This window comes from Acyrthosiphon pisum, chromosome A2 (assembly GCF_005508785.2).
Source record: "Acyrthosiphon pisum isolate AL4f chromosome A2, pea_aphid_22Mar2018_4r6ur, whole genome shotgun sequence".
Taxonomy (NCBI): Eukaryota; Metazoa; Arthropoda; class Insecta; order Hemiptera; family Aphididae; genus Acyrthosiphon; species Acyrthosiphon pisum.
The window spans coordinates 111,450,181-111,474,435 of record NC_042495.1 but is presented as its reverse complement, the minus strand read 5'-3'; the positions used below and the strand labels follow the sequence as shown (position 1 = coordinate 111,474,435).

Here is a 24,255-nt window from a genome sequence, read left to right as displayed (position 1 = left end):
GTGCATTTTATATTAAATCACTTAAACGTCTACATGTGTGCTTCGCAATTTATCGTCATTCATTTTTATTTTGGATTGTTTATGTAGTCCTTTATTGATTTCGAGACTAAAAATGTTGTATTTTATAAAAAATGGTGTACCAAAAATATGTTCGTTACAAATTGAGATGGTTCGGAACTTTTCAATTAAATATCCTCTGTTATTAAAACAAATATTTCTTATCAACCTGTAAATAATATTTTATTCATCGTAGATATTGGATCCAATGCAAGTACATAAATATTTGTGTACACTGTACATTTATACCCAAAGTTCTAAAAAAAAAAATTACAAAAAAGTTACCATTAAATTGAAATCCTCGTTTGTTTTCATAAAAGTATATTTTAATTTATTTTCGTTTGGATTAAAGGGAATATGAAAAAAAACTCAAAGTTGCATAAATTTAAGTAAGATTAACTTTATTACACAAAGCTAACGAGTATTTTCATTATCTTCAATGTTTAATTTGTCGATACTTGAAAATATGTATATTTTGTGAGAAAAAAAATGTACGTAATTTAATTGCTTTTTCATTTTAATAAGCAAATTGAACGTTGTCCGTACAAATAAATTTGAATATAACCAACTATATACCCGAGTTAGCAAAATAAACATTTTATATTTCTAAGCAGATACACTTCTACACACACATTTATTAATACTGTAGAATTTAACACCGTCGATTATAATCTCGTTTAATATGTGATGATTAAAAACTTACAAAAATTCTTTACTAACGCAAACATTGATAATCATATTCAAGTATTTGTACACAGAACAGAAGTAAAAAATAATTCAATTTTTTTCGTAGTTCACATACATTTTAGTTGTATCATGTTATCTAGTTTTTGGAAAAAAAACACAAAAAAAAATTATGTAGGTATACGAATAGTTTGTGTTCTGAACGTCTGATTATGACAACGCGTTGGTAGCACAGAAATGCGTATTATCTGGTATACAAAAGTAAATATTTTGTACGGTTTTTTATTACTAAAATAAAATAACATGACGCACTTGTGTCCGTGATATATATATATATTATATTTTTTTAGCTGTTATTTGACTTAAAATCGTGACATTTATAATATTTCAACCGAAAAAATTATTATTTTAACGTTACGTTTTAGGAAACCGCATATGAATAAAAATTTAAATATTATTTGTTTGTGTTTAAAAACGAAACGGATAGGGTTTTTCGTAGAACACATGCCGTCCATATATTTGTACTTTGATATTTCTTCAGTGGGTGTATTCAACGTTCGAAACGACTGTTTATGATTATGTTTTTATTTCCCAATGAAATATTTTGTTTCATTTATTCCATTCGAATACAAACAGTGGGGTGCAACCCTTATTAAAAAAAAAAAAAACACATCGTGCTCAAAATACGCATCTAGACGTTAAAATTAATTTGAATAATTTGAATACTAAAATGCACTACGGTGTGAGAAAGTAAAAATATTAAATATATCCAGTTATAGTGATACAAGTATTTGGACTTTTTCACGGTTATCCCAATAACATTTTTTCCTTCCTTATATTATATTTACGTGTAATATATATTATTAATATTAAATTATAATATTTTATTTTTAATAAAATATCTTCTTTCTTTTGTGATTTTATTACTAGTATAGGGTACCTATTATTATCTGTTTTAGGTTTTTAATTAAATGAGGTACGTATCACAAATGAATAACTTCTTCTCCCACAGTTCCACATCACTCGCTTCTCTTACAATAATTGTAATTTTCGTAATTATTGTAATTATTATCCATCAGCATAATAATTTGTTCCATATTGTTCCCATTGGTTCGATTTATATTTACAATAATATAATAGTATAACGCTATAATGCTAGGCACAACAATATATCCGTTTATTATTAATATACTATGAAATTAACTCTAGCGTTTCTCCCCTAATCGCAATTTTCATTCGTTTTATTTACACGCAATCATGTTCTACTCATCGCGGCGTCATCATGTTTTTCTTCTTATTATGTATCGAATAAATGAAAAATATTTAAAAAAAATATTTACCTTTATATACCAACATATTATTACGCATCTCTTGTTATACCCATGTATTTTGCTATGCCTACCAGTTCGTTTTTTCAGATTGATGAGACAGAAAAAAAATATGTCTAGGAAAAAATCGATCGAATTCTCGTCTTCGTAATGTTATGCTCATATTATTATGTTTACGTAATACTATACCAAAGACTCTCACAATCTCACCCGACTGGATAAAATAAAGAAATAAACGACTACCACTTAACTCTATAGGCAAAAATCTCTTTGTTATTTGGTTATAATTGTTCACTTGAATTAAAAACAAAATTACTTTTTTATAAGATCCTCCTATTGTACTCAATTATAAGGGAGGTGGGAGGTGGTTAAAAAAATCAAACGCTAAGAGAATATGATAATTTAAAAATTTTATTTATTTAATATTAATCTATTAACAATTTAAAGTTATAAAAATTATCCGAGTATATTTTAGTATAGGTGCCTATACTTAACATATACATTATATATATTTTATAGTTTTTGTAAAACAATTTGTAACGACTCTTATACTGTATATCATATGCATACATTTTAACAATTGAGAAATTACCATTTCGAATTCAGATTTATATTCATACAAATTTTTAAAAACATCATAACTACTTGGTTACCAAAAAACTAAAATGGTTGGTTGTCATTTAAAATAAAAGGATTGGTAAAAAAAAAAACATGTCTCGACTGGTATACATATATAATTATTTGAAAACAAGTTTTTAGTATATACTTAAAACTTTCGGAAATCAAAATGTTGTGATTATTTTTAATGTATCTTAATATTATTATCATTATTAGAGAAAAAAATTGGGGTGAGAGTGCTCAGTGCAGAATATTATACTTCGTATATATTATTCCGTTTAGCCAGGCGTGGTGGTATACTTTGCATTATGCGCCCATCGTATTATTATTTGGTATGCGATACATCATATATTATATGATATTATTTCGTAATATATGCAAATAATTCACCGAATAAGTTTTCAGCCTTAGCGACGCTCCAGATGTATATTCGTGTATACAGTTTGTTTATCATATACTTGTGGGCCGGGGACACGGCGCTGTATGTTAAAACTTTACATTTAGCCGTCGTAATTTCCCTGCGACACCGACCAACGAGTGGAATTCTATGCACAATAATTACACAAATGAACGACGTTGTGTAACGCTCTTGCCCGCTCCAAACGGGTAGGTATACACATATAATACGTCATACAGATATATAGTTCCCCAACTTTAAATGGAAATTCATCGAAATTGCTAAATATTGATTAGAACCTTGAGACGTCAATAATATATTCCCCCTTGTGGTGCTTTTGAACTTTTTGCCAATTAAGTTTTGTATAATCTAAAGTTTTATGTCCGTCCGACCATGTACGCATTGAACGATTGAGTTAGGGTGAGCTAAAGAGATTGAGAAGGAAAGCGAGAGAGAGAGGGACAAACCGTCAAATCAATATAATTTTATCCGTATGTAATAATCATAAATTCTCCGAAATACCATTGGCACGAAAGGACTGTATTTCTTATAGGACGGACCGCACCATCGTTACAAGTGTTGTGTCGTAAGAAGGAATAAAAGTGCTACGCGGGGCGTCGTGTGCGACAAGTGAGTGGAAAACCGTTACCGCCGGTGGAGAGCAGCTTAACGTTAAACGCTAATCCCATTGTGCAGACCATAATATAAACTTTAATGCTTTCCCGGTGCTTTCGTATTTATGGATGTCCAGGCCGAGGTCGTAAACTTTTTCGAAAACTTGGCTTAGTTCCCACTGGGAACCGGCGGGAGAAAAAAATTAACCTCAAGTAGCTCAACGTCCGACAAATTGTTTACAAAACTTCGAGTCTTGATCGGAATTTGTGCATTTCGAAACACAAATAATAATAAGTCCGACGTCGATCTGTTTGGAAAAAAAGTTGCTCTATATTTTATTGTGTTTTATAAAATAAACATTTTTTTGACGTAATTTCTCCCTACACTGTTATGTAATATTGTAATATTATATAATAACGTTTAACCTTTATATTATTATGTTTCATGTCGTAAAATTAAAATATTTCTTATGAGCATAATTTCATTTAGATTATTTTTTTTATAAAACGAAGTAAACTGTTCGTAAACATTTTTAAGGTATTAATTTTTTTTTTAAAATAATCTCACTGAGATATTATTGTTTGATAATAAGTAAGCCTTTTTTAAATTTCAATGAAATGTGTCGAAGTTAATATATTATCATTTAAATGTATAAGCGACATTACTGTAGCCTAGATTATAACGAGTAATTAACTGATAGTGTCAAATTTAAATAACGTTATTTTTTTTTAATAAATATGAAATGCTTGGGTTTTTTGTGTTCACTTTTTCGCATTAAAAAGTACACAGTGTATATATATATATTGCACATCGTTCGATATATCTAACATAAATCAATGTTTTTATTCCCTCTCATTTACATTGGTAGAGTAATAGTGTAATAAATCAACCTTCAAATACGTTTTATGTTAAATTTTAAATGAAATACTTTCAATTCAAAAATTACTGTTTTGTTAAAATTCATTTTAATAATAATATGAATAATTGTGATTTCTCTTTAACTTAATGATTGTAAGGATATGTGGTTTTAATCAAATGTCTTAAATACTTTAAAGTAATCAAATTATATTAGTCCAAACGTTGGTAAGTTAATGAAATAAATTTACTTAAGTTTGTTACACGACATATTTATAAAAACAACCCAAAGTACCTACCTATAAGTTATATAATTTAATAATTATCAAATAATATGTTTAACCATAAACGTAAACAGTTAATACAGAGAACAATAATTTTAGTTTTATTATTTTATTTTATTTTATTGTCTGATGTCTCCTGGGTTACACAATATTCAATAATTTATTATACATCTTTATATTTTTTAAATCATTAAATATTTTATTAAAAATGATTTTCAAAACTATATTATCCGAATTATTTTATCAAGAAATATAATTTCGTTTATTTTTATTTGAAATCAGTGTCTTATATAACGTTATTATATTAACAATATTAAACTAATTATTTATAACCAAAATACACGGTTTTATGTAGAAACGTAATTTTAGCAAAATATTTTATTTTTAAAACTTACTAGACAATTCTTACCAAGTTATTATTATGGGCTAAGGATGCTTTATTAAAATTATTAAATTGATAAGAAAATTCACAACCTAATTAAGTTAAAATGTTTAAACAAAAAATAATAAGTATTTAACTTAACTCTAACTTTTTATTTAGTAATTTCCCACAATTCTATATTATATTTTTTTTAATACTACCTAATTTATTTGCTATAATTTTTATCTTATGTTATATTCTTTTATTTCTTCCAGCAGAATTTTTTTCTTGAAATATCAATTGTGCGTTTCTATTTATATGCAGCAAAAAATACTTTTTACTTTTTAATTTTTTTTTAAATTATCAGAGCTGTTCCACACAACTTTACGGGGTAATCCCGCTGTCACTCAACTTTTGTTATCTCTACTATAAATACATATAAATTAAAAAGATATTTTAAAAATATCCTATATAACGGTACTTTTGATAAAAAATATATTTAACTAAAACACACTAAACCCATGAAGGACGTGAGTCGTGACATTTTAACCTAAATTTAAAAATTATACAATTTTAAGAAATCATGATTATTCAAAACATATTTTGAGTGTAACTGTGCAAGTGTCTTACTAGAAAATTAATTTCCCTACTTATAATTATAATTTATTTGATCGATGATATATTATAATTGCTAACATAGCAGCTATAGTCTATAATATATAGGGGCTATCAGAATTCGTGAAATTCATCAACCTCGTTATTTCCTAACCGACAACTATTATTCTGAGATCCGTGATGCGTCTGCGCGTATCCTTTTAAGACCCAATAGCCCATCCAACCTTTGTCGTTTTATTTCAGCCAACGTGATTCATTATAACGTCTATCTTAACTATATAGGTATATATATATATATATATATATATATATAAAGATATAAGCAAAAATTAATTATGTTTATCATGTCTTACACCGTAATAATAATAAGATCTCCCCTGCCAAGCACGCGTGGCTTGTATGGGTGGTGGGGCTCTGTGAGAAATGATTAAAGTAATTAAATACTAGGGTTTTCGGTTTAATCTCGTTTATTGTGTGTGTATACGTTCGTCGAATAATATATAATTATTATGTACCACCGTTCGTGTGCGTTCCCGACTCTACAGTTACCTCCTCCTTATTTATTTATACCTAAGTGTATACCTGTATATATATATTATATCATTATGTACCCATGTCGAATGGACAGTTCCTAATGCAGTTCGACGTTAGGGGCGCAAAGGAAAACCGGGATAGGTGTAGCATAATATAACCGTATATTATACTATTCGTTTGTTTTCGTACATTTTTAGTAAATCCGCCATTGTTTCGTACCACTACAACTCCGAGCGATAGTAAAATATTCATCAGCATGATGGGAACACGCGCAACGACCGAGCCCGATGCGTAATCGACCAGAGCGATGGGTAGACAGTCGATATTATACACATTCATAATATTATTTACACGCGGCCAGAGCAATCGATTATTCTATCGAATCGAAACATGTAAAAATATGTATAAGCGTAATCGATTACAGGCCCGAGAAAATATATCATCTTAAGCGAAACGGTAGGTAGTGTACATAGGCCTTATACTAATAGATGGAACATGTCGGGTTGGTGGGGTAGAGTGGTACGGACGAGAGAATTATTGCTAATATTATATAATACAGAAGTAATGATAACAGCAATCGTATATTGTACATATCGTCGCTACTGCGCATGTATGGTGTGTATCGGTGCTTTGTTGGACGCAGCATATCTTTAACATAAGTTAGACTAGAGTATAACAAATACATGACGGAACGGCAATTTTCACACTAACATTTTTATTGATTTTTTTTTTATTTCGAGGTCTTAATTGGGTTGATATATTAATTTTCGATAGCGCGTGTACTGGCTGCGATTGTAGTCAATCGATTTCGTCCGATCGATCGTTATACAATATATTATTTAATATGTGCAAAATGTTATGACATGCTAGTTTAATAATTATTTCGTACCGCTATTATATTATTACCTATTTACTTGTACTTCTTTCGTGGTTCAAGTCAATTCGACGCTTAAAGACGGCCACGCTCTCAACTCGGGTCCAATATAAATTATTAGCTGGTTGATGTGGTCCCTTGACTACGATATGACGTTAACTTTAGTGAAATATAATAATTTACTAGCTCGCATTACAAGTACCAGTCACATACAGACTTGCGGTGTTCGCCGGTCAAAGGACTTAACCCGTTTTGACGTTGTCGTCTCCGCGCTCGCCGCCGGCGCATCTCTAGCAGATACAAGCGTATGTACAGGATGATACCTAAACGTGAAACATCCGTTTCCTCGGCGAATCACAGCCTTTTACTATTTCGGTCAAAGGCGGTGAAATTATTTCGAGCACGGTTGTACAACAGCGGTTCGCCAAAAATGTGGACCTCACACTGTTATCGTATAAAACGCTCGAAATATACAACTTAAAATTGTATGTGTAGCGTCGGAATAGAAAAAACCAATTAATTTGAATTTAATTTACCATTTATATTATGTATCGGTGGAAATCGTACTAGTCGGTTGTTTGGAACAATAATAAAAACATAAGTCGTCGAAGAAATATTTTATAATCTAGAAAAAAACCACCCCGTATTAATATTGTATATAATATGTAGCCGGGGTCTCGCAGTTATTTCGGTTGCCCAGCGCAAAGCTCACGTAAGGAAGACAAATGCCACTCTCGAGAATTACACTCGCCCACTCGCGCGCACACACACACACACACACACACACACACACACACACACACACACACACACACACACACAAACACGCTCACAGGCACACACATTTATAACCTTTCGTAAAAACTGTCATCGGGTATACAGTAAGTATCTAGGGTCACGGATATCCGGCGGTCCACTTAACCTCTAAGCACCACCGTCATTGTCGACGGACGATAATGTCCAATCTGGGAATCACGTCGGCCATTATTCATGTCCGCGCGAACATCCGACCGGCCACCTTAAGCATATATATATATGTATATATATATTGTATACGCTTCTCAAAACCGCTCCCGCGATTACCAATTCGAATTCCGTTAGATTTTCGTTTTTCCGATTTCATTTCGTAGTTCATTTTACGGCCTTATTCACGCGTCGGAAATTATGAAGACGTCCGTCCGATGTATGTATTTTTATATCGAGCCCAGATAACTCAAATTTCTCCTTCGAAAGTAAAAATAATCGTACTCTCAGAGAACTCCTCTCGTTCGGTAACTAATGGTATATCTCAAACCGTATCCTTAAAACCGGTGTAAAGATGAATAAATATAGACATTCACACATAGAAAAATACAATCGTGCTTTACAATTATCAACACCGTCTTACCTCATTGACAGATTCAGAGAACGGACGATCGGGGGGGCATTCATTTGAATGTACACCACACAAGATATGTATCCTGGAGATTTTTTTCAAATTAAATCCTTTTAAATTTATCTAGTTTATATAAATATTTTATTTGTTTAAAATGTCCAAGATCCAAGTTATTTTTAAAGCGTATTATTCGACTAGTATTATAGTATTATAGACTATAATCTAAAGTATAGTTGATTTCTCTAAGAACACGCAATAGACATAATTAAGTTAGTCGATCTCCTTGCATCCTGGAACGATGCCAAGTTTTTATCCGTCTTATAGTAGAAAAACTTCTTTCAGCTGCACTCACAAGGAATGTACCTACCTACATTTTTTTATTGACCTTTGTATAGTTAAATGATTAGATAAAATATGTATATCTTGAAAACAATTTAGATTTATGTATGTATGTGGTTTGAGTTTTAGGGAGGGGCATTGGCACCTTCCATGGTGGATTTTCTTCTGACGCTTCTCATATTATATCTTAACGTTATGGTGTTGAGTAAAATAATTGTATTGTGTTATTCGTTAGGTATAACTTTTAAGTGTAAATTATGGTTACACGGTAGCTGATGAGATGCTTTTCAAGTAGGTATTCATAAAAGGTCTTGAAGACTTCTACTTTCAAAACAACGTAAACTCCATTAAATATAATATTATAGTAGCTAACTAGAATTCGTTCATATTAAAAAGAAAAAAGTTCAAAATACTGTCATAATATGATTTAAAAAAAATGCATGTCAAATTAATTTATATCCTCCTTGAAATATTTATGTTCCCAAGACTTCGGTTTCGCCGAAAGGTTGGATACTCGCGCCACGCGTGTCGATAATTATTCCTTGTTTTATTATTGTTTACTCGATTTGTTTAACGAGTTTTTTCCCATCCGTCGTTGATGGGCATGTTTGGAAGTTTATCTTTCACGATCGTTGTTCGTGTCTGTGATGGAAATAAAACTTTGTGGTTTTTTTTTAGTCATTCACCGTTGCGACGCATATTAAAAATTGATCGTTTCGAGTGTGGTTGTGGCTGCAGGAACGAATGAGTTTTAAACTTTGCTGCGATTCGATTGGTTCGATTCCGCTGAGGAAACATGTCCAACATAATATTCTATAATAACGATTCCTCCCGCTTTCGTCGAATTATAAAACTTTATATCGAATATAATTTTTATGGAAATTACTATATATTATAATATAATTTGAGCTCAAATTGTTCGTTTCATAGAATGGTTTGCGTAAAACATAATACGCGTTAAAGATTTGTCGCATTTAAACGAATATTCTAGCGATTTTAGATATTGTATAGTTTGTCATAATATGCGGAACAAAGCGTGGTCCTGAATCCTTACTGCAGTTAGCCGTCGTGTCTTGTAACTGGTTGTGTGCGTTATAAAGTTATAACCAAATTAAACTCATCTCGTATGTAAACGAAATCTGAGAGATTTTTCGAGTATTAAATTATATCATATTATATTATATTTTACTAGCATGTGTGTTATACCGAAAAGTATTTGTCTGATGTATAATTTATTGCATCAGCGTGAATATGATTAAGAGCGAATATTTGAGAATGAAAATATGTCATGCGTGATGGTGCTCTTTAATATTAAATGTTATTTTGCCGTGTAATGACGTTCGTTTGACATGCGAGAATTCGTTGTTTTTTTTTTTTGTCAACTTGGAACATAAAAATGATTTATAAAAAAATTGTTTAACGGTAATAGCTTTATAGCTACTGTCCAACGACAGCAGTCACGGTAAAATTTCATCGCAGGAGCGTTGTTTTCAGCGTCTATATTCAGAACGTGACATTTATTTAAAATTGTTTCTTTTTTAACAATCTCTCTGCTGTTTTGAATTTTTCGGCCATTAAATCTTATATTTTTCACAAAGTCTAGCGATATCATAAATTACGCATCCTTTATATATGTGTATATAAATATATATAAATATATATGTATATATTTTATATATATTATATACACAGTATTCCACGTTATTAATGACACGTATAAAGCATCGTTATATTTGACACGGATACCTACTTTACAGCATTAGTGCAATTTTAAGACGACTTTTCGAGAGAGAATAAAATCCTTATACGCACAACAATAAATAATGTAGAGACAAAAAAAATCTCGACGTAAAAATATGTTTTATACGATGGTTGTCTATGATACTTCATTATGATGTATAATATTATGATTATTTCGACCGCATCGAAAGAGTTATATAGTTACAGTAAACAGATAGACGCGCCGTATAAAATAAAAATAAAAAAAACTTGCAAACTGTAAATAAATAAATTACAACTTACATTACCGATGTGCCATTTTATAATTGCATACGCATAGCAATTATAAAATATAACATAATGCGATAGGTGACATATTGTTTATCGTTATATAATAATATAGCCTTAACCGCTATCACGGTCACGTTATCATTGGCTTCTACCGTGGTTCACACTTTCACAGTAGGTATTTTATCAATATTATATCCGCATAAAGTCGGAATGCGCGTTCGAACATTATCGCGGCTTTATGCTCGATCGGACATGTATAAAATACACGATGTCCATGTTTTGTTATACGCGGTCATTGCCAAATTTCTGCGTTACTATATCCCCGTTGGAATCACGTCAAAATTGATCTTGCAGTGACATGGAATTTAGATGATGTTTCGTAGTATAATAATAATAATAATATATATAATATAATATTGTTCAGAGCGATTCATCAATTATCATGGTCACCGTCATTCCGTTGGTAATCAGTTTATTTAATTTAATTTTAAAAACTCAGAAAATGAACGGTCAAATATCGATTCATAAATATTTTCAAAAAGTTTGTTCTCTTTTTTTAAAAAAAAAAAACAGAAGAAATTTGGATAACCATAATAATATAATATGTACCTCGATATTATGTAATAAAAGTTTTCAAACTTACTCTTTTACTAATTCTCTTTGTTTTCATATTTTTCAGACTCTTGTCTACAGAGACGGCATTCTATTGTCCGGACCGTTGTCGAGTCTGGTCCAACACTTGGTACCTACCACTGATTATTACCCGGACCAAGCGTACCTATTCGCGTTCATTCTTAGTTCTCGCCTGTTCGTGAAGCCCCACGAGCTGCTTGCCAAAGTCGTGGCCGTGTGTCATGCACAGCAAAGGCTCGGAGATCAAGTGTCGGCCGCCCTAAACCCTCACCACAAGGTAAGTAACAAAATTAAAAATATTCAATATCTATGTATCGTGTAAAATATACGAAAATACCCAACGGTAATCTCGGGTTAGTTAATATACTGTTTTGTTTCGATAAGTTTATACGCCTAATAATTATACAGACTCTATGATTATAAAGTTTATATGGATTATTTCTATCTATAGTTTGGTATACTTCAATACGTCGCAGATATCCTTTTACTATGCCAAATCATATTATAATAATATAATATTAAAATGGATCAATATAGTATAATAATAATTTATAATTAACGAAAATAGAGTTTAAAATAAATTATAACTATAGAAATGATTTGATAATTAAATTTTTAATTATGCATAATAGAACCTTTACTAACTGGGTTTTTCATAGTATAATTTTAATGTAAACATCAAAAATATCATCTTAATCCTTTAGCACATTGACAAACTCGATGATATATGTATAATATATTTTTTGAAATGTATAAATTTTTAATTTATACATTGTAGAATGTAAAATATTTATAACCTTGAATCATCACTAGCTTACATTTTTAAATAAAACTTTGTGTCTATGTGGTGATGGTGCATTCGTTATCCCGTAATAATTATTGTATAATATATTTTTTTTGACTCATTACGGTTAGATTAAGTATTATAATATTATAATTCAAAACATGGTAACACGGCGTTCCGTATAGGCAATTCGGTTACATGGTGGTTGGTATATGTGAATAATTTCCGTTATCTCAATATACAATAGTAATAATATTATTATCTTAATGACTTTTTAATATTACTTTAACCTTTTTGACCTGTTTTAAAAATAATGTGATCACACGATTTAATTTTTACGCCTTTTTTACGATTGCGATCTTGTCACGAATGCCATTGCTTTAATGTAAAAACGTTTGAAATATTATGTTCTCTAATTTATGGAGTCAAACAATGTCGTGACATTAAACAGTTATAAGACGTGAAATAAGAATAACTTTACAATTTCCAATTTTGAAAAAAACACATTTTCCAAATATTATGAACATTGCTGAGACACAGTTTCTTATTAATAATATAAAATACAAACATCGAATTGTTATTATTTGACATTTTTGTTTATTCGCGCGTGTCAGTTTAAAATTATAAAATAAATGAATTCACAGTCGTTCCGCTATACGTGCAATAATAAACATTCTCTTCCAATAAATTGGAATTCATACTATTTTTGGTTTTACAATCCAAATTTATATATAATTACAAATAAATATACAAATATTATAATAAATTATTATACTTACTGCTATAACTCGAGACAGTCAGAAAATCATAATTTATGTATACTATTATTTTGGTATTATACTTTTTCTGAAGCATGTTATTTTTGGCTATTATAATTTCTAATTTAACCTTTGACCTACTTTTTAATACGTAACTTAATATCTGATAATTTAAAAAAAGTTTAAAATTAATTTTATTTGTTATTAAAGGTGCACTTTATATTGATATCTAAGACACAAAAGTTTTATGTCACATACTTACTTATTACGCAAATACACCAAACTTTAATTAATGATTTTTGAAATTTTTCATTTTTTTAAAAGCATTTTAATGAGTTAATAATATTATTATTTATTAGAATTAAACAATCTATACAAGTTATGCACAATAAGCTTATGTGTTAAGGGGATACATGACGTAAGAAATTAAATAAGAATCCGCTCACTGGCAACACTTAGTATGAACTATTTATATTTACACTTTTTTTTTTAAATTTTTGATGGTTGAAATTGTATAATATATATATTATACATCTAATATGTATATAGTATATTTTAAATTGGTAATTGTAGGAGGTCACGACACCATTTCCTTTTTAACCTGCGCCTTGGATTTCCTGGGAGAGTTAAAGAGGAGAGGTTTCAATAGGAGGATTTTCGTCGAATGTGGAAGCGCAAGTAAAAGGATTGAGCTTCTTCGTTGATGGTTTTCATGTGAAAATCATTATGTAATGATATGTTTGAAACGTACGGTGGTGCATTGGAGAGTTGACGAAATGCTAGGTTTTGGAATACTTGGATTTTATTGGTATTGGATTTTTTTGCTGAGCCCCAAAGCTGTATGCCATAAGTGCAAATAGGTTTCAGGAGGGATGTTATGTTATTATAATTATTGTTGTTCACTATCTGAACTAATAAATTCCGGTACCTAGTGTTATGCAACACGTAAAAAGACAACTAATTTATCCCCTTTTCTACTTCAGTTTCTAACACAATTTAAAACATATTTCTGTTTTTTTTTTAATTCATCGAAATTAGAGTCACGCATGTGTCATATTTGTAATATGTTGTATATTGTCAGTTGTCGTGGGTACACGTTTTTTCTGTCGTTGTATAAAGCACGAAACGGACGTAAAATATATGACGTCATAATGTATCGAGACAAAGACTGACAGGAGAGTATTTTTGAAATATTTACTAATTATAAAATTGTATGCGCCGTCCGTACAATAATTTATAGGAAAAGGGATTATAATCTTATTTTTACCACTCGAGTATAAGCCATTGTCGTCGCGTTGCTATGTACAATACTATATAATATAATACGATGCTTGCACTCGAGTAATTTAAATACCACGCAGCATTGTGCGCTTAAATAATGTCTTCTCTTCGGCGGCAGCAGTGAAATCTTTTGGAATGTTTTTTGCCATGGACCGAGATTCCGGACGAGTCGTCACCGCTCTCTTTTCGTCGCATATATATTATTACACGAGGAGGGTTTTTTCAACGTAGGTATATACATTAATACTCGTTTTCTAGTCAATTTTTTGGTTACCGTCAAAAAAAAAATATATATAGATAGGTAGGTGATGTAGATATTTCCCCGTGGGTAAATCTCTTATAGCTATAGTAATACACTAATACCGTATATGTTAAAATATTGAAACAATAAGTTCATATTTACATAGAGTATTTCGGTATAGTTGTCACGAGTATGAATGGGATCTGTAATAATAATGTATAACATAATAATATAATATACATTTTGTAAAAACACATTATAACTTAGAATATTATTATACCTAACATATATACGTAATAATTATTATCTGCAGACCATCTGTATAATAATGTTGAACTGAAAAAATAAAAATCTGTGCTCAACCCAACCTACCGGAAATTCGAATCAAATCAGTGAATTAGACCGAATTCATTAAAGTTTAACTCTCAGCTCGCAACATAATATGTATGATATTATTTATTTAAGTTTTTTTTCGTTGTCTTCTACAGGATCAGCTGTCGCGGTTCGTGCCCCGGTTGGTGCAACTGTTGGCCGAGTGGACGGACAAGTTTCCGTATGACTTCCGCGACGAACGGGTCATGGCGCACGTCAGGGAGATCACGCATCAGTGCGTATCCGTCGAACCGGCCGTCCGCCACCAAGTCTCCGCGATGCTTCAGACGCTGTTGCACCGGCTCACGGCCCTCGACAAGTACGAGACTTTCCTGCAGCAGACCGGCACCGACGCCACAGTCGGATCCGCTGATGCTCTGTCACCGGTGAGTGTTGCTCGATAGTATTTTTTAAAATTTTTTTCACAAATAATAATATCATGTGAATGCGTAGAACACACTGCCGCGAGTCTACAAGGCGTATTAATAATCTAGTCGAATCGCCTTTGTTCTAAAAATGAAAAAAAAATTACAATTCGATTGGAAATGGAAGTCCTGCAGTCAAAATATGCTTAGCTATGCGTAGCTTTGACTTTGATGCGTATCTGACACATTCACTAGTCGAAATCGCGTGCGAAAAAAATTCGATTCGACTGATAGGGTTAGTGTATTATCGTGCATAAAAGTTTTTCAGCAGTCGTCTACAGTACTATTCAATATTATAATCTCGTCGATATGGGATCTCATCGATTCCACCAGACCCTTTTTTTTTATTAGAGAAAAAAGTACTTACTTCGATTCCGCCAGTACAGGTAGTTTAAAAATGGTATTATGGGTTTCAATAATTTTTGAAATATTACAACCAGGAAAGTATGGGAAAAATATTATAGACTTCCCTATCAATAATTACAAATCGTAACTTTGCTAATTGTTTTTAAATACACAATTTACAATAGACACTACCTACCTACCTACCTATTGATAATAATATTATAATTTAAATTGTGTGAGTTTTATTTTACAAACCTATATAGTTTAATCTAAATTATTTAATTTTTCTGGTTTTCTTATCGCGCCACAAGTGATTGGATAGTCTCATGACTCTAACGTAGATACAGAATGACACGTATACCGATTAATATTGTTCTAAACTAAATTAATAAATGCCCATATGTCCTATTGTGTCGTTGTAGACCATATAATATATATTATATATAGCGTTTTCAACAAAAAAGTAAATTCATTTTTAATTTATTGATAAAAATACGGATTGACCGGGATGATCATTGCATTCTACATGTAAAATTCGGTAGTCTCGAGTAGTGGCTCCCAAACTTTTACGACCACGTGATACTTAGGAAAAAGTTTCATGTATGTAAAACGAATATTTTATTGAAATATTTTATATTATACTAGTAACTATTATTTAAGTGAACTTTTTTTCCAAGTATAATATTAAATAATTTTCTCAATATTCACATACATCTGGCGGAACCCTTGAGATTGGACGACGAAACCCTTATATAGGTTAACAGTCTGGGAGTCATTGGTCTAGAGATTCGATGTCGCCCCAACCCCACTCTTTACACGCCGTGGTATGTTACCCGAGTCCTCTGCAACCAATCTTCCTAACACGGTGAACGACGCCGAATGTATATTAATATACGTATATCATAATAATGTTACAAACGAGATGATGCTTATTCGTATTAATAATATTCTGTTATCGTGTCGTGTAGTGCGCGTTACTCTAGATAATAATATAATATCTACACGCTTGAACCTCCCCCGAGTCGCAAATTACTCTCCACGTTTGTCGCGCGTTATATCATATATATGTATAGATTCGCAAACGGATCGCGTCGTGGTATTTATCACGTACACAAGTCACGCGCGTTTATAATTACCTAAAATCTGAATGATGTACAGCGCGCTCGCCGTGAGGTCCGTGGCCTGTCTCGTGTTTAAGGTCTCGTGGCTTGCACTAATACTATGCTGCGTGCGCACACGTCATTACGTATGCACGTCTGTATGCGCACGTATTATTATATCCGAAGAGATGATCTATTTTTAACGCTGACGACGTCGGTTGTGTTTAAATCCGACAATGTGCGCGTGATGTCGATGTTTTTTTTTAACCAGCTTTGAAGTCTTATGTCATGCCTGTTATATACAAGTATAATTATTGTACGATGTTCTTCTATCGCTCGAGTTTCCGTCAAACAATCTTATCAGATTTTAAAAACACTTTTTTCAGTTTTTTACTTCCGTTCTTAATGGACGTACCTCTGGGTACATAAGAGTGTATCTATTAGTATTATTATAATATGGTATAGACCATGTATGGGCAACTGGCGGCCCGCGTACCATTTTTCACTTACCCGTACTACATTTCAATTTAGTTTATAAAAATATAAAACGTTAAGATTATTCTGTATTTTATTTTATTATATTTATAAAATTATTAAAACAGATATAATGTTTATCGTAAAAAGTAGATATAAATGTTTATCTAGTATTGAACTATTGAATGTGAAATATATTATATTATTTATAGGTAGGCGTATGGTTAACAGTTTAACATAAGGTTTTTTTCTTTTGTCTTCTGTGTTCTGTGGCCCGCTAGATTTTCGCACATTCAAAATCGGCCCTCTATTATCATTGAGTTGCCCATCCGTCGTATAGACGATCCGAGTGCTCACACGATACACGTAGCTGTGTATATTTATCATGGGTGGTGTGGCTATTTTTGGTCCGGGGATCAAAATTAATCAGGGCCAGTAAATTTTTTTTAAAGTTACTAAAATTAGGAAAGAGTACTACATTACAATAAGAGTTAAATTTAAGAAAGAGCCCAAAAATGGTAATCGGGACCTGTTTTATAAAATAACACGAATGGGGGTCCACGTGGTGCTACCTGGTTTGTTGCACCCAGGACCTAACCAGTACACCCTTGGTACTTACCCGTTATTCCTAATTTATATCGAAATGTTTGCTCGCAGTGTGATAAGGGTAATAACTCGTTAAACTCGTTTATAATATTTAATACTTACCCAAAAATGTATTATTATGATCGGAAATGACATTGATTACAACCGTTATCTGCACATCGGAATGCGGAGACCATCAATTAAAAACGTTCGGCTATTTTAACGTTCACTGTATACTCATTTCGATAGAACAACAAAACATCCACAGATCACAATATATCACAGAGCTATATATATATATAATATGACGTAGCAGCTATTGAGTTGTATAATAATATAATATTATAGTATCGGATGTTTGTGATGTTTGCATACCACTATTATAATAATATATGCGTATTCATTACCAACGGAGCTGTTGAAAATTATTGTATTATTACATGTTGTATGGTATTTAATTGCATTTAAATATTTATTTACGTCGATCCGTACACACACTATATAGGATTTCGACGAAATTCATGTGCATCAGCGTATGCAGTTAACTGCATTCAGTCGAATTCCATACTATCCGTAAATATCAATAATGAATATGCATAAATATACTAATCGTTTCAATTTTAAACAAAAATTATTGCATCGAATTGCGTTTCATGTATGTGTATAATAATATATATTACACTTTATCCTCGACATAAAATTAAAAAAAAAAAATCACGTTTAAAACGATAAAATTGACGCACCTGTTCCAATGTCATATTACACTCACATGATGATTTTTACACGCTCATACCCGACTTTTATCCTTTAATAATTCGTTTATTCAATTCCTGATTTCAAGAGAATTTGAATACACTTGAAATTAATTTAAATACCATATTTTCGAATAATCAGACTTGTATAATATAACAATTAAAAAGTGTCGTGTTGCAATACAAACTTTTTTTTTTCAAATGATAACCACTACCTACCCTATTTTAATGGCAATTGTTTATCATGAGATATTTAAAAAAAATTGTCATATCTAAATCGAACTTAGGTTGGTAGTATTATTTTCTATGATTTTTAAATCTATGTATCGTCCTTAGTACTTTCAGAAGTTTCAAATTCTAAATGTTCAGGAAATGCTTGTTAGAAGTTTACAAATTTAATACCTATAAGTATTAAACATTTTCAAAAATCTGAATTCGAATTATTTTTAAATTAAAAGAAAATTCCGGGGTGAGCATGATTGGCGAATCTCATCCCGTATATTGTATATCATATATTATATCGGTGGGTATAATGAGAATGTGCCCGGAGTATTTTCGCTGCGTCAGTGATCGAAAAAATAAATCGCACTGTAATACACATAAACTCGGTAGAAGTTTACAACTTTAATCCGAATCTAATACGTACAGCGGATTTATATACCTGCTTCGTAGGTACACGCGTACATGATATTCAGCTTCGAGATATTTTATTTATTTAGTTTTTTTTCTTCGAATTTCTCGAATGTTTTTCAAACCGTTTTCTCTTGTATACCTTGTCTCCACGGTTTAATATAATATTCCTAGGTACCTACCTACGGAATGACCTACGAGTGCGATCTTGAATTATAAATATACTATTTTTTTTTTTTTTGCTCTACGTAGTTAAATACAATACCAAGCACTCGTCGTGTTATCATAATATAATATTATTATATGACTGTGTAAAAGGTCTCACGGCGCAATTGACGCGACGACGGTTAGAATTCGGGTAAACCGCAGTTGTCGAGAGTTACTGCAACGATGACGATCCGTTTTATATTAACGATCGATTTATGTAAAACAGTACTATATTATAATTATAATTATAATTTGCAGATTTTAATATATGCGCGTATATCATCACTTTTGATAGCGTTTTAAACGATATTCGATTCCGTGGAATTCGCGTTTAACTCTCCGTATAATTTATACTACCGGCATAATATCATAACAATATTATACACGCGCGTATTATGGTTTGTGTAATTACACAACGATTATCCGAAACTTAATAGGTTCGTCACAATCACGCGTGAGAATATAATTAATGGCTCTTAACGATTGACGATGATAATATTATTATTTATGCTGCGTGCGTTGTATGCTCAAAGTATCTTTCGTAACGCGTGTTCTCGTATTATATTTATTTATATATATGTGTGTGTGTGTATCTTTTGTTGTTTACCTACACCGGACACAGTGGCAGATGATGTGATATTTAGTTTTTAATATATTTTGGCGCCGAGCCGTCGATTTACGCCGGACCGATAAGCTACTGGTGTTTTAATAAAATGATGTCGTGTGTGGTTATTTTTTTCGAACTGTCCGACAAATGACGACGATATTGTTTTGCCTGTGTAAAGAAAACTGTTTTTGTCCGCAGTCCAGCGCTATTTCTCGTAATTAAAAATGGTTTGTCGATTATAGATATCCTAAGCATAATTCGAGTATTGTATTTTTTACGCGTAATATAAGAGTTTTCAACGAGATACTCGTTGAAAACAATATGTTCTTTTATCAGAGTCCAGAGAATAACGAATCGTCTTTTTTTTTTATAACATTTCCACGCGGCGGAATTTAATAGAACAATGGCAATTGTGTAAACAAATAAAATAATTATGTTAGCTGATAATACGCAGAATCGAATCCATCTACAAGCGAAATAATAGGTATTGCTTTCTTCTTTCGCAGATATTTGGTCCATAAAACGATGAATGATTAGACAAATATATAAATATTTTACCTTTAGCACTTCGACCATTTCTCGTTCGCATGATCATGTTTCGTGTTCTTGTTTTTAAATTTTCGTGTAGGTTCGTTAGTCGTGTATATTGTGACGCAGCTACCGGCTAGTTACATTTTAATCTGTATTCTATATACAAATTTACATTATTATAGTTTTTTTCCTGCATCCTCCCGACGTCGGGATATAAAAAAAAACACAACTAAGTAAAAACTGTTCCGTTCCTAAATCCAAATCAGTAACTAGACAGAGCGAAAAATTCAAAAAATATGCTTTAGTTTAGTGTGTTATGTCTGTATCTATAGTCAATTTATGTGTCACATGAGACGACATAGTTATTAACATGTCACACGTGACGTACAAATTTATTATGCATCCGGACATTAGAGTATTATTTTTATGTCATGAATATAATATTATAATAATGAACAGTTTAAAACAATTAAAAACTATACATTTCAAACACAATAAACTCGACCCCAAGAAGAAAATACAAGTTCATTATATTTTGAAATTTTTAAACTGGCTTTGTCCATTACGTATGAAATGTACAACAATATTGTATTCTCGAACCATTTAATAAATGCATTAAAAGTATTCAAGGCGGTGAAATTAATTAATTTACTGCAATTAGTTTAATTAATGGTACTTATTAAAATTGATTTCATAAAAAAAATATTTTTACCTCATAAATGTAATGATTTGACATAATTATTTGATTATAATTAATTTAACAAAAATCGTGAACCGTGATAAGTTCTAGAAACATTACAACTCACAAATATTTCAAAATATTTTAATATTAATGCAATATTTATTATATAATATTATTATAAATAGTCAAACCCATCTGACTCAATTGCTTACAAATGGCCCGCAAAGTAATATCGCTTCAAATCGCATACACTTCAAATTTTTGTTTTAAATATGTCTCCTAGGTGATAGATTATCTACAATAAAATATGCTGTACATGGTTTAGCATACAGTGTATGTAACAATTTTCATAACTTTCATAATTTTCATCGGTAACTATAGTATAATATTTAATAATATAATTGCGTATCGGCACGATAAAATGCGTATAAAACTTGGTTTTTTACTTATTTTCAACTGAAAGTCAGAAACGTTGACATTTTTATACTATTTTATATGCGTGCTTTAGCACATGTGACTTTCTTTATTAAGTATATAAAAATAAAATAACACGTGCTCCACACATTAGACTGAAGAATATCAATAACGGTCTGTACTTAAATAAAATTCAAATGGGTTTTTTATGTTTTTAAACTCCGGCACAGCTAAGCAACGAAAACATTTTAAAACAATTTAGCATTTAATTTTTACATTGGGTATAATATTAGAACTAAAATATTATATTTTATTTTAACCGCACATCATATTATTGTGTGCTTACTAGTTACCGTTTAGCCTATACAATATTATATAAACTAAACGTGTACCTACGCCGCGTTGTATAAATATATTTTATAATTTAACGAAACAATCACACCATGGATATTCGCCGACGGGACTTATCGGCTCACCGACCAACCACTCACCCGTCCGTCGTAATTCCCAATTACGGGAGTTCACTCCGTATAGTCTGAGCATGTCCGTTCGAGGGTCGAGTACGTTTCGATCTTAAAACTCGAGACGATCAACAGACGGCGGCGGTGCGCAGTATATATTTTAATAATCGTAATATTATGGCTCGTCTTTAAACAGTATCTCTCTCCGACGTACTTACCGATTAATTTCCACGAAGTCAGTCGTAATGTAATTGTGTATTATAATAATAATATAACGTACAATTTCCGTTTTTGTACGTTTTCACAAAAGGTCAAGGATTCTTTTTTCGAGTACCTACCTCTGTTTTTCGACGTGAATTAATTCACGTTTTTTTTTTTTTTTTTTCATATACTGAAGATACTATATATTATATACTATAGATCATGTCGTCTTATCATTCATTACAAATATTTTCGAATTATCGTACACGGAAAATAATGAAAATTTATAGGAAAATATACTTTGATATTTTATTGTTTTTTTGTACAACGTAGGTAAATAAAGAAGTTGAAATTATTATTACACTTTTCGAGGAAAAAAACAATGTCCGCCAGCATTATATATTTTTTTGCAATCAAAAATTCATTTTGAAATCTATTGAGCCTACGAAACGAGTTTCAAACTTCTTCATTATTTTATGCGAGAAATTTCGGTGGTTATTTGACACATCGCAACCTTCCAAAATATTGAAAGTTTCTGGTGTAAAAATAAAACTAAACTTAACACGGTCGTCAAGTGTGAGTGGTTTCGTAATCAAAAAAAAAATCAGTAATGGTATTACACGCGCCATTACAACCGTTTGGCAGCAAAGCAGGTGTATATAAAATGCAGCTCCTCAAGAAGAACAATAATAATATTTTGATTTAATTTAATTTTACATAATATAATATAGACAGGCCAAAGCCCGACTACACTGCCATACCAAATAATTAGTAATTAAAATAATTTGTTAGGTACAGACAATTATAAAAATAATAATAATAATATATAAAAACGAGTATAAAAATAAAACAATATTACAGTAACTTAAAAAATATAGTCTCGATAATAGGAAAACCACTACTTATGAAAAGACAAATTTTAACTGTAGCCAGAAGCCTCCATCACAAGTAGACTATTTCTTTGCAGATAACCAACTCACTACATATAAAGGAACTAGACGATTAAAGCTATGGACAGGCACATGAAAATTAATTTTCGGTGAGGTAAACTTCAGGGTTAGGGTGAAGCACAAAGGGTTTTTCGGAATTCATTGTAAACAATTTCTCTATAATATTATCCGTTAAAACCCAGATTGTGAATTTGTGATGTGGAGAACATCTCTATATTGATCTTTATCTAGCCCCTCAAAGATCTTTCCTATAGAACCAACATTGTTTAACATCTACTGTCATGAAATACCATACCAAATGACTGCCATCTGGAAATGTTTGGAGACGACACTGCAATTATAAAGGAAAACGAAATTCTAGAATTGTTAATAAATACCTACAAACCTCCCTAAACAAATTATCCCTGTGATCCTCGAGATGGAAACTTATACCCCTAATCTCACTAAATGTGAAACTCAGATATTTACCTTGAGAAAATACGTAAATCCAACCTTAGTACAAAATACAAATTAACGACCAAGGAATCCAATGGAATATTAAGGAGAGTCAGCGAAATACTTAAGAGCTCACCTAGACAAAAAACTAACTTGGAAAATTGACATCAATAAAAAACTAAACGATAAGGATACACAAAAATAGAAATGCTACATATACATGGCAATAATAATACTGCAACTAACTTATGCATGCTCAAAATGACCCGCCGTTTCACCAATAAAAATAAAAAAATTACGAATTCTCCAAAACGAATTTCTAGAATTGCACTTAAAGCTCTTTATATCATGGGAAACAAACAACTGCTTAATGACCCGAGATCGACCTTATATCAACATGGATATTGGATACTTATAAGAACTTTTACAATAACCTAAATA

General features: G+C 31.2%; 1 protein-coding gene across 1 annotated transcript in view; it reads left to right on the top strand.

Annotated features, from left to right (window-relative positions):
* The window catches only part of LOC100160444, a 218,942-nt gene that overhangs the window by 181,783 nt on the left and 12,904 nt on the right, over positions 1-24,255 (top strand). Inside the window, exons 5-6 of the mRNA XM_029489572.1 lie at positions 11,626-11,856; positions 15,132-15,401. Of these exons, the coding sequence (XP_029345432.1) occupies positions 11,626-11,856; positions 15,132-15,401 (501 nt within the window). The remainder of the gene's footprint in view (positions 1-11,625; positions 11,857-15,131; positions 15,402-24,255) is intronic.